At 42.3% G+C, this 12924-nt stretch overlaps 2 protein-coding genes across 4 annotated transcripts; one reads left to right on the top strand and one right to left on the bottom strand.

Annotated features, from left to right (window-relative positions):
• Positions 1-1643: 1643 nt before the first annotated feature.
• On the bottom strand, positions 1644-6274 carry LOC134105201 (golgin subfamily A member 6-like protein 22). Of its 3 annotated transcripts, XM_062557758.1 has the most exons (8): positions 6210-6274; positions 6014-6040; positions 4980-5078; positions 4671-4811; positions 4355-4468; positions 4025-4117; positions 3678-3791; positions 1644-3155 (listed from the first exon to the last, which is right to left on the bottom strand). In XM_062557758.1, exons 3-8 carry the CDS (start codon positions 5047-5049, stop codon positions 1735-1737), a joined length of 1953 nt encoding a protein of 650 aa, XP_062413742.1. In that variant the 5' UTR covers positions 5050-5078; positions 6014-6040; positions 6210-6274; the 3' UTR covers positions 1644-1734. The 3 variants fall into 3 exon arrangements, with proteins under 3 accessions (XP_062413742.1, XP_062413753.1, XP_062413772.1); XM_062557769.1 differs by lacking the exon at positions 6210-6274 and having other exon boundaries at positions 6014-6188; XM_062557788.1 differs by lacking the exons at positions 6014-6040; positions 6210-6274 and having other exon boundaries at positions 1645-3155; positions 4671-4753; positions 4980-5073.
• A 1613-nt stretch (positions 6275-7887) lies between these two features.
• Positions 7888-9448, top strand: LOC119223013 (high affinity immunoglobulin gamma Fc receptor I-like). The gene is made up of 5 exons (XM_062562653.1): positions 7888-8049; positions 8129-8182; positions 8347-8604; positions 9032-9286; positions 9426-9448. Exons 1-5 carry the CDS (start codon positions 8019-8021, stop codon positions 9446-9448), a joined length of 621 nt encoding a protein of 206 aa, XP_062418637.1. The 5' UTR covers positions 7888-8018.
• The last annotated feature ends 3476 nt before the right edge of the window (positions 9449-12924 follow it).

Below are 12924 nucleotides of genomic sequence, written 5' to 3'. Positions count from 1 at the left end.
ATGCTAATGATGCGAGCATGCTGGCTAGGCTAGTGCTAGTGTTTAGTAAGTTAACTCATCAGTGGAGCTAGCTAACTATAAGAGGGAGATCAGGAGCTTCTATGTTCATGAGAACTTTATCAAGAGACATCTGACCATCTCATGTCTCACTGTGTTACACGTTATGCTGTAAGTTCTAGATGTGAACATCATGACGTCAGATGGATTACTGGCGGATAATATAGTTCACGGTTAGGATATGACACTAGTTGTTAAACATTAAATATCCACTTCATTCTATTTAAAAGGCATAGTATGGAAGTCTTCTGTTCTATTATGTCATACATGTCTCAGCAAGATGTTCAAGAAGGACCAACAAGCACAGATGGAACCGTGTCTTTGATGGGATTTAGGCTCTTTGCTTGTGTACAGATTGTTTTATTTCTATATTTTGTAGTCATACTATATATAGGCCTAATGTCGCATCATATTCAATAGTTTCTTGTTGATACAAAGCCAAAGTTTATAGGCTGTTAAGTCCAATTAAAAATAAATAAATAAATAATCATACAAGTTGTTGTGTGTTTTAATAGCTTTGCTCAAACCGACTGTTCTACCTTTCTATGCGGATCACCAGATCTTTTAATTATTATATCACTCAATGAATGCTCTGCTACACCAAATCGTGAGAAAACACGTATTTCCTATCTTTAAATACAAAATACATTCATTGTATTTTGTTACAGTTCTGGCACCAGTATTTTATATTTTAATACATTTATCTAAGGGCTATTTTCTATTTTTTAATAAACATGTTGATGTATTTATTACACTGAACATCTCTGACTCTGTAATATTAATTCTCAGCAAAGTGTCGGCCCAATAAATAGATCAAAAGTTGTTGTCTTTTTATTGCGTTGCTTTGTTACACAGACATTCTGTAATGGTCTGTGTGGTTCCTCAGAGTTTTCTGTCCATCATACAGCTCCAACCTCAATGCTCTGCTACAACAAATTGTAAGAAATCCCAGAAATAAGTATTTCCTATTTTTTAAATGAACAACAAATGCATTCTATTTTGTAACATCTTTTGTATTTTATTTCAATATTTTTAGTTAAGGGCTATTTTCTATTTTTTATATATTGATTACACCGAACATTTTGAAAGTCGCTCTCTCTGTGTGTCCTGGTTTGTGTTACTTCCTGTCTTTGTGTTTGACTCCTCACCTGAGAGTCATTGGTTAATTATTTCCTGGTCAGTTAATCTGTGTCAGGTGAGCCGAGCTTGTTCTTCCCCTCTCGGTTTTCCTCCTCTGTGTTCGGCTCCACTTCCTGTTTCTCTGAGGTAGCGACCACGGCGCCAGAAGAGCCTCAGCAACAACCAACAAACTGCAGCACCCCGTCGCTGCAGGAAGCATCTCCCATTGAAGTGAATACACATGTGTAGGTGCTGTAGAAACGTCCAAAGCATCAACCAAGACACATGTTCTTGCAGGTAAAATCATCTGACATCACGTGGGGGCAGCAGGTCGACCTGGAGGTCCCACCACCTGGTTTCATCTTGTCTTATTACATTATTCATCAAACTAAAGACAACAAAGGGAAGAGAGATGAAACAAAGGAAACAACAACAAATCTTTTCATGTATGTAAAAAAGACTTTGCAAGAAAGAGATTCACTTCTGCTTTTAATCCAGAGAAAAACATGCAACACTTGCATCAATTTATCAGGAAAATCAAGGTAGTAAACATGAACTCTAGAGCTCCATCAGGTTCTCCATCATCATTGTGAGTTTTTCATAGTTCCTCTTTGTCTCGTCTAGTTTCCACTGAGCCTTCAGCAGGTTTTCTTTGGCTGTTATTAACTCCTTCGGTATGTCCGACTGCTTTTCTCTCTCTCTTATTTCTTCCTCCAGGGACTGAAGCTCCTTCTTGTTCTCCAGCTTCTCTGTCTTCACCTTCTCAAGTAGAGTTGTGAGTTCATCTATGGATTCCTTCAGTCCAGAGACCATATAATCCCTTTTGGCCTCATCTTCCTTCATCTGCTGCTGTGGTGTGGAGACCATCTGAGCCATTTTGGCCTCATCTTCCTTCTTCTGCTGCTGTGGTGTGGAGAAAAACTGAGTTATTTTGGTGAGATCTTCCTTCTTCTCTTGCTGTAGTTTGGAGACCATCTGAGTCATTTTGGCCTCAACTTCCTTCTTCTGCTGCTGTACGGTGGAGACGATCTGAGCAATTTGGGTCAGATCTTCCTTCCTTTGCTCCGATAGTGTAGAGAACATCTGAGATATTTTGGTGGGATCTTCCTGCTTCTGCTGCTGTAGTTCGGAGAACATCTGAGTGATTTTGGCCTCAACTTCCTTCTTCTCTTGCTGTAGTTTGGAGACCATCTGAGTCATTTTGGCCTCAACTTCCTTCTTCTGCTGCTGTACGGTGGAGACGATCTGAGCAATTTGGGTCAGATCTTCCTTCCTTTGCTCCGATAGTGTGGAGAACATCTGAGATATTTTGGTGGGATCTTCCTGCTTCTGCTGCTGTAGTTCGGAGAACATCTGAGTGATTTTGGCCTCAACTTCCTTCTTCTCTTGCAGTAGTGTGGAGACCATCTGAGCCATTTTGGCCTCATCTTCCTTCTTCTGCTTCTGTAGTGTGGAGAACAACTGAGTTATTTTGGTGAGATCTTCCTTCTTCTGCTGCTGCTGTACGGTGGAGACGATCTCAGCAATTTGGGTCCGATCTTCATTCCTTTGCTCCGATAGTGTGGAGAACATCTGAGATATTTTGGTGAGATCTTTCTGCTTTTGTTGCTGTAATTCGGAGAACATCTGAGTGATTTTGGCCTCAACTTCCTTCTTCTCTTGCTGTAGTGTGGAGACCATCTGAGCCATTTTGGCCTCATCTTCCTTCTTCTGCTTCTGTAGTGTGGAGAACAACTGAGTTATTTTGGTGAGATCTTCCTTCTTCTGCTGCTGCTGTACGATGGAGACCATCTGAGCAATTTGGGTCCGATCTTCATTCCTTTGCTCCGATAGTGTGGAGAACATCTGAGATATTTTGGTGAGATCTTCCTGCTTCTGCTGCTGTAGTTCGGAGAACATCTGAGTCATTTTGGCCTCAACTTCCTTCATCTGCGGAATCATTTTGGCCTCATCTTCCTTCTTCTGCTGAGCCATTTTGGCTAGTTATCAAATAGCAAACAATATTTAAGTGAATCAAATGTCATTCAACATAACTCATGTTTCAGCATGTAACCCCCCTCAAATCTCCTAATGTTCGGTTAAGTAAACTCAAACATTAAAGTAATGGAATACTATATAACACATTGATAGGCTTCACTGGTTTTGTCTATTGCATTAATTCATGTAATTACATGTTGGAAAAAATGCAATATGCCAAAGATAATAAACATCCGAGGTTGAGTACCAGCACCCCCTTTTAAAATGTCGATCTTCCAACTATAAGTTCCTGCTCCGAGAATGAAAACCTTTGAGTAGCCTTAGCACATGGTCTACATTTGTGTCAACTCTATCTCCTCATTCCAAGCATTACATTTAGTGTTTGGTGATTTTACACTGGTGTCGAGTGAGAAATTTTCTAACATCACCAATGAAGAAGTGTGACTTATTACATTAGTAATCATCTTGATTATCTATTTGGTTAAATATGACATCACTGGAATCATATTTGAACTGTGACCTACCTTTAAATTTAAACCACGCAGACCGGAAACCAAGAAACACCAGGATATCTAACCAACAAACCAGGTCCAAAGAGACCCACTCCATGGAGCTGACTTCCTCCCAAAGACCAGTACCTGAGGGTCAGATGGAACGGAGTCGACTTAGCCTTGGCACATGACTTCTGTCTCTGTCAAATATACTGTTTGCAAACATTAAATATACTGTTTGATGATTTTACACCGGTGTCGAGTGAGAATTTTTCTAACATTACCGATGAAGGAGTGTGACTTAGTACGTTCATTGTCATTTTGATGATCTATTTAGTTAAATATGACATCACAAGAATCATGGATGAACTGTGACCTACCTTTAAATTTAAACCACGCAGCGTGGAAACCAAACAGCACCAGGATATCCAACCTATACTCCATGGAGCGGACTTCTTCCCAAAGACTGGTACCTGAGGGTGAGATGGGAAGGTGACGACTGAGGCTTGGCACATGACTTGTGTCAGTGTCAACTCTATCTCCTGTTTGCAAGCATTAAATATATTGTTTGATGATTTTACACTGGTGTCGAGTGAGAAATTTTCCAACATTACCAATGAAGGAGTGTGACTTACTAAGTTCGTTTTCATAATCATCATCTGCGCGGTGAAATATGACATCACTGGAATCATGAGAAAGCTGTGACCTACCTTTAAGTTTACACCACGCAGCCCGGAAACCAACGAGCAGCAGGACAACCGACCCACAAGCCACGGCTACAGGGACACACTCCATTGAGCTGACTTCTTCCCAAAGGCCGGTACCTGAGGGCGAGACGGGACGGAGACGACTGAGCCTTGGCACATGACTTCTGTTTGTGTCAACTGATGATTTTTCACCGGTGTTGAGTGAGACATTTTCTAACATTACCAATGAAGGAGTGTGACTTACTACGTCCGTAGTCATTTTGATGATCAGTGCAGTGAGATATGACATCACTGCAATCATGAGTGAGCTGTGACCTACCTTTATATTTACACCATGCAGCCGGTAAACCAAAGACCACCAGGATATCCAACCCACAAGCCAGGTCCAAAGGACCCACGGAGCTGGAACGAAGACGACTGAGCCTTGGCACATGACTTCTGTCTGTGTCAACCCTATCTCCTGTTAGCAAACATTAAATATACAGTTTGATGATTGTACACCGGTGTCGATTTAGAATTTTTCTAACATTACCAATGAAGGAGTGTGACTTACTACTTTAATAGTCATCTTGATGATCTAGTTAGTTAAATATGACATCACAAGAATCATGGATGAGCTGTGACCTACCTTTAAATTTATACCAGAAACTACAGAGCAGCAGAACACCGAACCCACAAGCAGCAAGGACCCACTCCATGGAGCTGACTTCTAACTAAAGGCCGGTACCTGAGGGCGAGACGGGACGGAGACGACTGAGCTGAATCAGGAAACGTTTTATTGCCATTATAAGTTACACATACATGGAATTTGACTTGGCGGTTGGTGCGTGACGGAAGACAGTACAGTAACGATAACGTAGTGCAGCAATAAGATAAAAATAAAAATAAAAGTATAATAAAATATTTTGATTTGATTTGAAGCATTTTATTTCTTGAACATGTAGACATTAAAAAATTAAAAAATTAACATTGACATAGACCACAAAATGATATTAGAAAAGTCACCTTTTGTTCAAGAAAAGGAGTAGAGGGAAGCAAAAACTTATAGATACCCACCCCTATCTTATCCATATTCTCAATTAGTATATATTACTTTGAAGATTAATATCATACATACATATACACACTCTCTCACCCACACACACGCACGCATACTCACACGCACAAATAAATACAATTTAAATTTCCATCACTGAATATTTTCACAGATCTCATATTTTGCTAAAGTGTATAATTTAAGATGTTTTTTGAACTGTGCAATATGTTTACAATCTTATTTGGTAAGTTGTTCCACAACTTCACCCCACAGACCGATATGCACCTGCTTTTGAGTGTAGAGTGCACCTTTGGTTGCCTCAGTTTCTTATATGTATAAGGGTTAGTACGCTAAAGCTATGGGTTAGAAAAAAAGATAAAATTAGAAAAAAAATAAAGATAAAGTGCACCAGCTAAACAGAAAGTGACAAAGTGAATGTACATGAGAGTGAGAGTCAGTCGGGGGGGCCCCGGTCTCTGTTGATGAGCCCGACTGCCGAAGGTAGACCAACTAGTCCTCCACACGATGTGTGAGGCTTCATCACTGCAGACCTCTAGTGTGTGTGTGTGTGTGTGTGTGTGTGTGTGTGCTGGTCTCATGAGCAGCTCAAAAGGAAAAGGACTCACCGCTTATATGAGGACAGGACGGTACTTCTGAGGAGAAGTGATGATCAGACACCACAAGTCAAAGACAAACAGAAGTGTTTCCTCTGGTGCAGAATATGACACTTTTACTGTGTTCAGTATCCACTTGAGATGATTCTAATTTACAAAAACGTCTCAGTTCAAACTACAGTTGTGAATGTTTTCTTTGAGAGCTTACCTGTCATTTGAGTGAAGAAGTTGGATCGCCTCAGGTCTCCAGGGACAAAGTCCTCCCATAAAGAAACCATATCCATCACCTGATATCAGCCTCTGGTTCCTATTGGCTGCTGACTGATGAGTCATGTGCAAATGTTTCAAACACAACGTAATCACGGTCGAGGGATACGATTGGTGAGTGTGTTCAAAGTCTGGAACTAAGTGTGACCTTTGCCCTTTAGGGGGAGTCAAAGTGTTAGAGTCTATTGGAGCATGAAGCTGAGCAGGGAGCATCTGATGGATACCTGCAGGTGACTGCAGGGGGCAGAGTGGGACTTCTTCTTCTTCTTCCACATGTCCTCTGTCCCCCACAGGTCTGCAGGATCGATGATCGGGAGAAATGCACATTTCTTTTGGTCTTTTTATAATATGTATTTCATAACATATTTTCTTTTTAGAGAATGTATTCATTTTAACATTCACCATAATTATTGTGTAAAACTTAGTTTCTGAAAAAACAAGATGATAAATTGTAATGTATTCTGATGAAGGCCTGAAGCTTTAACATCTGCTGCAACAAGTTACAGTTGCCCTGAAGTGCAAATCAACGACAAATAGGAAAAAAAACATAGATATGTATGAAGGCTACATGTCCAACGATACTAGTAACTAGTTTATGTTTTGTTTTGCAACATGCATTCAGCCTACAGTGAACAATAAACATTTATTTCTCCAGCTTCATGTCCTGAGCTTTGTGTTTTCTCTTTTTCTACGTAGTGTTAAGTGACTGTTCAGCTGTGTTTTGAATTTTGATTGACTCGGGGCACGATTTGACAACTTAGTTCAGTTTTGAATACAGATTGAACTGTTTGAGGTGAAAGTTTGGTCTGTTATGTCCCATTAATGGAAATATTTAAATACATACTGTAACAAGTTGTGGTCTTTTTATTGCGTTGCTTTGTTACACCGACATTCTGTAATGGTCTGTGTGGTTCAACAGAGTTTTGTGTCCATCATACAGCTCCAACCTCAATGCTCTGCTACAACAAATTGTGAGAAATCGCAGAAATGAGTACGACAGAGACGACTGAGCCGAGACCAACACGTCCTCCACAGGAGGTGTGAGGCTTCATCACTGCAGACCTCTGGTGTTTGTGTTGGTCTCATGAGCTGCTCAAAATGAAAAGGACTCACCGCTCATCAGAGGACACTTATGATTCAACAGAGCTACTAAAATACATTTAAGTAAATATTCACTAGAGATGATTCTATTCTACAATAAACAAGGATTAACGTCTCAGTTAAAAATGATGCCATTAATTCATTTTTTGACAGCTTACCTAGTCGTGAAGCAATTGGATCGCCTCAGGTATCCAGGGACAAAGTCCTCCCATAAGGAAAGTGCAGGATGGTGCACATGGTGTGTGTGTGTGGGTCTAAGCGTGACCTTTGCCCTCAGGGGGAGTCACAGAGTTACAGTCCATTGGAGCATGAAGCTGAGCAGAGAGCAGAGGGTTAACTCTCATCTGAAGGATACCTGGAGGTGACTGCAGGGGGCAGATTGGGACATCTTCCACTTGTCCTCTGTCCCCCCACACAGCTGCAGGATCAGGTCTGTCCACATTGTCCTCATGTTGTTTCTTGATGTGATGACGGGAGGACGTGGGGACGACTGCTGGTGTTCATGAGGTGGTTGTCAGATGGTTTCACCTGCAGCTCAGACCCACAGAGATATTTCTACACACACTTCAACAGCAGAAAGGACAGGAAGAGGAAGGGGAGGCTGTGAGCCACGTCTCATGAGGTCTGATCTCAGTCTGCAGCAGGCATCATGGAGGTCACAGCTCTCTGCTTCACCCTGAGTGAGTACTGAGTCTTTGTCTTATTCTCTCCTTGTGGACACTGAGGCTGGACCTCATCTCTCTTTGTGTGTCTCTCCAGTGGTGGAGCTGCTGGTCCTGCTGGTGGACCCCCGTTGCTTTGCTCAGAGACCTGGTAAGAAGGACTTCCTTTGGTCCGTGTGACCTTCTGAACGATGACTTTAATGCCCACGGATTATAACACAGTTCTATGAACACGCATCGCTCCACCAGCTGCTGATACTTGTGTCCCCGTGTCCATAAGACACTCACTGCTCTGTGTCTCCGTCTCACATGCAGCTCTTCCTCGGGTTCTTCCAGACAGACTGCAGTTCTTTGAATATGAGTCTGTGAGTGTAGACTGTGCAGAGTCCTCTGGATCGACTGATTGGAGAGTGATGAGGAAACAGAACCAGACACAACCAAAGAGGTCCAAGAGATGGAACTCCTCGTCCCCGTCCGTCTCCATCCATCCAGCCTTTAAATCTAACAGTGGAGAGTACTGGTGTGAAGACGCAGAAGGAAGCACCAGTGATGCCCTCAGCATCACCGTCACTGGTAGGTGGAGGAAATGATGGATTTTATAAAATAGCTAAAAGGAGGTTTCATCTACGCAGCGGCTGCTTGGTGTAATAGAGTCAATATAGGTGCAGCACTCTCTAGCTCCAACTCTATTTATAGACATAAATATATACGTCTAAAGGTAATAAATCAGGAATAAATTCCCTTCTGAGTGACAGATGATTCGTTCATAGAGGGTGACTTAAATTACAGTAGAATTAAAACACATGAATTATAAAATGATCTGTATAAAATGAAGAATACAGGAACACATCGACGCAATCTTATCAATTATCAATTAATAAATATCCTTGTTGTTTTACTCTTTTCTCAATGAAGCATCTCCTGTTGGACCTTGTTGATCTGGTTGAACATAAAGTTTATCTCTGGTGTTAATCCTTTAAACATTACCCCCTTTGTTCAGATGGCTCCGTCATCCTGGACGTTCCTGCTCGCCCTGTGGAGGAAGGAGGTCACCTGATCCTCCGCTGTAGGAAGAAAGGTCACCTTAAAACAATCGCTGACTTCTACAGAGACGGCTCCCACCTGGGGACACGGTATGACGCCACGCTGACGGTCACAGACGTCTCTGAGGAGGACGCAGGACTCTACTGGTGCAGCGTCTCTGGAGCCGGGGACTCCCCACGGAGCCGACTGGGGGTCCGGAACCAGACTGCAGGTGTTTGGGGTTCTTTGGACGTTGTTTCTGTCTCCAGCTTAAAGACAGATGTTGACACCAAACTCTTCTTTCCATCAGCGGATGTGGAGACTCGTCCTACCCTGACTACCCCCACCCCCACCCTTCTCTCCCCCACCAGCCTCTTCCCTCTGCTCGGGGTAGTTGTTGGCGTGTTGGTGGGGGCTCTGCTTCTGCTGGGGGGGCTTCTCCTCTATAGGAACCGTAGAGGTACTTTCTCCTGTAGTATCCTCTTCTTCTCTGGGATCCTACTGACGTTTGTTTTAAGCTTCTGCAGTCTGAGACTCAATGGAGCTACTAACAATTAGCTTATTCTCAGCTAATAGAAAATATTCATTGTAAAACCATGAATTATCATTTAAAAAGCAGAATTTTTACAATTAACAATCAAACATTTTAACATTTTTCCGGCCCACTACTTATCTCTATTTTTGAGCATTGTTTGTTTTTTAACTATTTGGCCTCCCGAGAGTGAGAGTCGTGTCACATCGTCTTCACATGTGCTGCTCTTAGCACCATGTGACGATTGCTGGGGTCAAAGAGAAGCCGAAGAACAGTGTTGTGCCTGAACGCGTTCATGAACTATCGTTCATGAACGCGTTCATATTTTGGGTGAACGTGAACTGAACGTACTGTATTAACGCCAGATGAACGTCACTGTGAACTCGTTCATTCCGGTGTCTATGAACGGCGCGTTCTTTCAGGTTAACATCGTTCAAATAGGTTGCCAGATTTCTATAGAAAACACACCGTAAACGCGCCTTAATAAGTAGCGGAAAAAACACCCAATCTGGCAACACCAGCCTCCAGTGTCGCACCGCGCATGAGTCATCAACAAAAAGAAATGCATAGAGGCGACAGCTGCGTGTAGCAAAGAGACGGCGTATAGTAATTTAAATGAGTTTTATGAAGTTACTGACAAGGTCGGTGAGGATGGGAGGAATCTGACCTTTCTTTGCTAACATTTGCACCTTAATGATAACTGTCGTGTTTTTATTCCTTATTTAAAAAAGACCATTGAAGCAGCATGTGTTTGAGAATGTACTGTAGGGGTGAACACTGCAGCTGCTGCTAGTGTGGAGTGAATGGACAGCAACATTAAAGCAACAATGTTCCCTCAATGCTAATGACTTTTTTGTCATATTTGAAATCATAGACTTTGTCTTTAATTCTTGACATTTATCCCGTTAATGAGGATTAAAGAGCAGCCCGTGTGAACTGTTTTGTGTCTCAGGTAGGAGGTCCAGACCTCGAGACATAACCTGTACCCTGGTTTAACTGCACTACCGGCTGAGTCCTTGTTTACCTGAAATGTGCACTTTGCCAAATAGTGCAGAATAAAATAAAATGACAATGTTTTTCAGTAAAATAAAACATTCGCATAAACCAAGCCAATCCACTTTTCCATGTTGATGAGGGGAAAACATAAAAGAAGGGACAGAATAAATAAAAATGAGTGAGATAAATTGTGATTAGTTTTAAGCCGTAAATCAGATAATATGTGTATTTGTCCCTGAGCAGACGCAGAGGCGTCTTCCGCTTGTCCTGAGGAGGAGATGCTCCTCTATACCACAGCCTGCTATCGGTGAGAAGCTCCTTTCCTCTAGCACTTTACACGACCTCAGGGGTCAAAGGTCACACAGGGGGGGCTCCCCACAGGGGAGAGGAGGGGGAACCAGCAGTTAGAACACTTAGCCTATCACAGTGTGCGTCCTGACCTCCCTGCATCGTCCTTCCTGAGGCGTCTCCTCTCGTGTGTTCACAGGCTTGGAGGTGAAGCTGAAGGCCGGAGGAGACGACCTGCTCAAAGTTCTCCTTCTGTGTGACCCTGAGGACGTCTCACAGTCTCCCTGCAACGCTCGCTTGGTACGCAGCAAGACGTCTCCAGCTTTTAGAATTTGTTAAAAGACAATTGTGTTTCTATAAAAAAATGATGGTTTCTGGATTTTAAATTACCTGCAAAATTTTTCTTTCGATTATAAAATTGGTATTTTTAAGAGTAACTATTCTCTGATCAGCTGATCTTCCCTGAAGGCACTAATAAAGTGTTGAAGCTTTTAATAAACGTGTCATCATTCCCTTTTTTTTACTTCAGACCCTTTGTGTCTCAGAACATCCTGTCGTTTGGTGCTTCTCATGCTCCGTTAAAAGCAGCAGCAGTTTGAGAGGTCATGCCCCCCCCCCCCCCCTCGCTGTGTATTTATTAGAGTGACCGCAGTAAACCACATCGTCACATGTTCTCAGGTCTGCTGCTTCTGAGCCGTCGCTGCAGTCGTCACGGTGACGCTTTAGAATACGTCGCATTCTCATCATGGAACCACTCAACAATCCAGACACACGTTAAATGAAGTGAAATAAGATCTCTCAACCTTTGAGGCAAAGCTCTGAGACTTTACCTTCATCACATAGTCTCTTAATCCTTTGATCCCCACCCCCCCCCTTGCTCCTGGTGACCCTGAGCCCCTCCCTCTTAGAGAGGCTGGTTGTTAGAGAGAGAACTTTAATATTTTTGTTCCAACCCTGTAAATAGTTAAATAGTCTGTGAAATATTGCATCCTCAAAAATTTGGAAGAAGAAAGAAGAAAATGAATAGAAACACTCCAGCGAGTTGTGTTACTGTCGCAGCATGCAACAGTAACACAACTCGCTGGTCACATGACCAACAAACCAAGCAAACAACAACCTTTAAAACCTGTAGCGGGTTGAGCTCTGTGAAGGTCTCACCTCTGACCTCTAGGGGCGCTGCTCTTGGTGGGCAAGTCTGGACGAGGTGACGTTTGGGGGACATGAAATGACAGCTTCATGTCTCTATGGCGGGTTGAGATGTGAAGCACCTGGCTGCTCTTGTGAGAGACATGTAGCATCAGCAGGGGACACGTGAGGATGCTTTGGCTTTAAACTAGGGCTGTCAAAAATAGCGCGTTAACGGCGTTAATTAGCTGTTTGTTGTTAATTACGTCAATTTTTTTGACGCATTTCACGCATGCGCAGTGTGACAAATGATTCAGGTCAGGAAAGTACCTCTTCTTCTATGGAATGCACTTCATCCTTTACAACACATTACTGCCACCTGCAGGCATATGTCAGGCCGTCAGGTTCAGCAAGTCGTTTGCGCCAGATCAGTCTGTAACTTATCAAATAACATTGCTTTGATTATTTGATAATAATCTGTGCATTATTTTTTTGATTATTTAAAAAAAATTCAAATATCAACAACATGTGTTTATGTAAAAAATAATAATGATGATAATAATGATAATTATGTATCTTTAGTATGCATTTCAGAAAGAAAAAATGGTTAGGATTCAGGTGTAATTAATCATGATAATCCACTGAAAATTCTGATTAATTTGATTAAAATTTTTAATCATTTGACAGCCCTACTTTAAATGTGATGCAACATGTTCTACGCAGAGTAACCACAAGCAACAGCAGCTCCACCCGGTGACCCGGTTCAACTTTCACTTTCACTGAGGACACGGACAGACGCAGAGAGACACGCAGAGTGACAAATAGAGAGACCCACATAGAGACGCAAATAGAGACACACATAGAGACGCACAAAGAGACACAAACATAGATACAAATAGACCCATGCGACTCCTTCCACCTGCTGAAAC

This window comes from Pungitius pungitius, chromosome 1 (assembly GCF_949316345.1).
Source record: "Pungitius pungitius chromosome 1, fPunPun2.1, whole genome shotgun sequence".
Taxonomy (NCBI): domain Eukaryota; kingdom Metazoa; phylum Chordata; class Actinopteri; order Perciformes; family Gasterosteidae; genus Pungitius; species Pungitius pungitius.
Note: the sequence above shows the minus strand (reverse complement) of the source record. Positions and strands in the feature narration are given on the sequence as shown.

Excerpts from the sequence above, each read along its gene's own strand:
- LOC119223013 (XM_062562653.1), top strand. The coding sequence starts at position 8,019 with ATGGAGGTCACAGCTCTCTGCTTCACCCTGA. Across the intron at positions 8,605-9,031 it reads CCTCAGCATCACCGTCACTG|ATGGCTCCGTCATCCTGGAC; the intron begins GTAGGTGGAGGA and ends CCCTTTGTTCAG. Across the intron at positions 9,287-9,425 it reads GGTCCGGAACCAGACTGCAG|CCTCTTCCCTCTGCTCGGGG; the intron begins GTGTTTGGGGTT and ends CTCCCCCACCAG.
- LOC134105201 (XM_062557758.1), bottom strand. The coding sequence starts at position 5,049 with ATGGAGTGGGTCCTTGCTGCTTGTGGGTTCGGTGTTCTGCTGCTCTGT. Across the intron at positions 4,812-4,979 it reads TTTCTGGTATAAATTTAAAG|GAGATAGGGTTGACACAGAC; the intron begins GTAGGTCACAGC and ends GTTTGCTAACAG. Across the intron at positions 4,469-4,670 it reads TGCATGGTGTAAATATAAAG|GTACCGGCCTTTGGGAAGAA; the intron begins GTAGGTCACAGC and ends TCTCGCCCTCAG.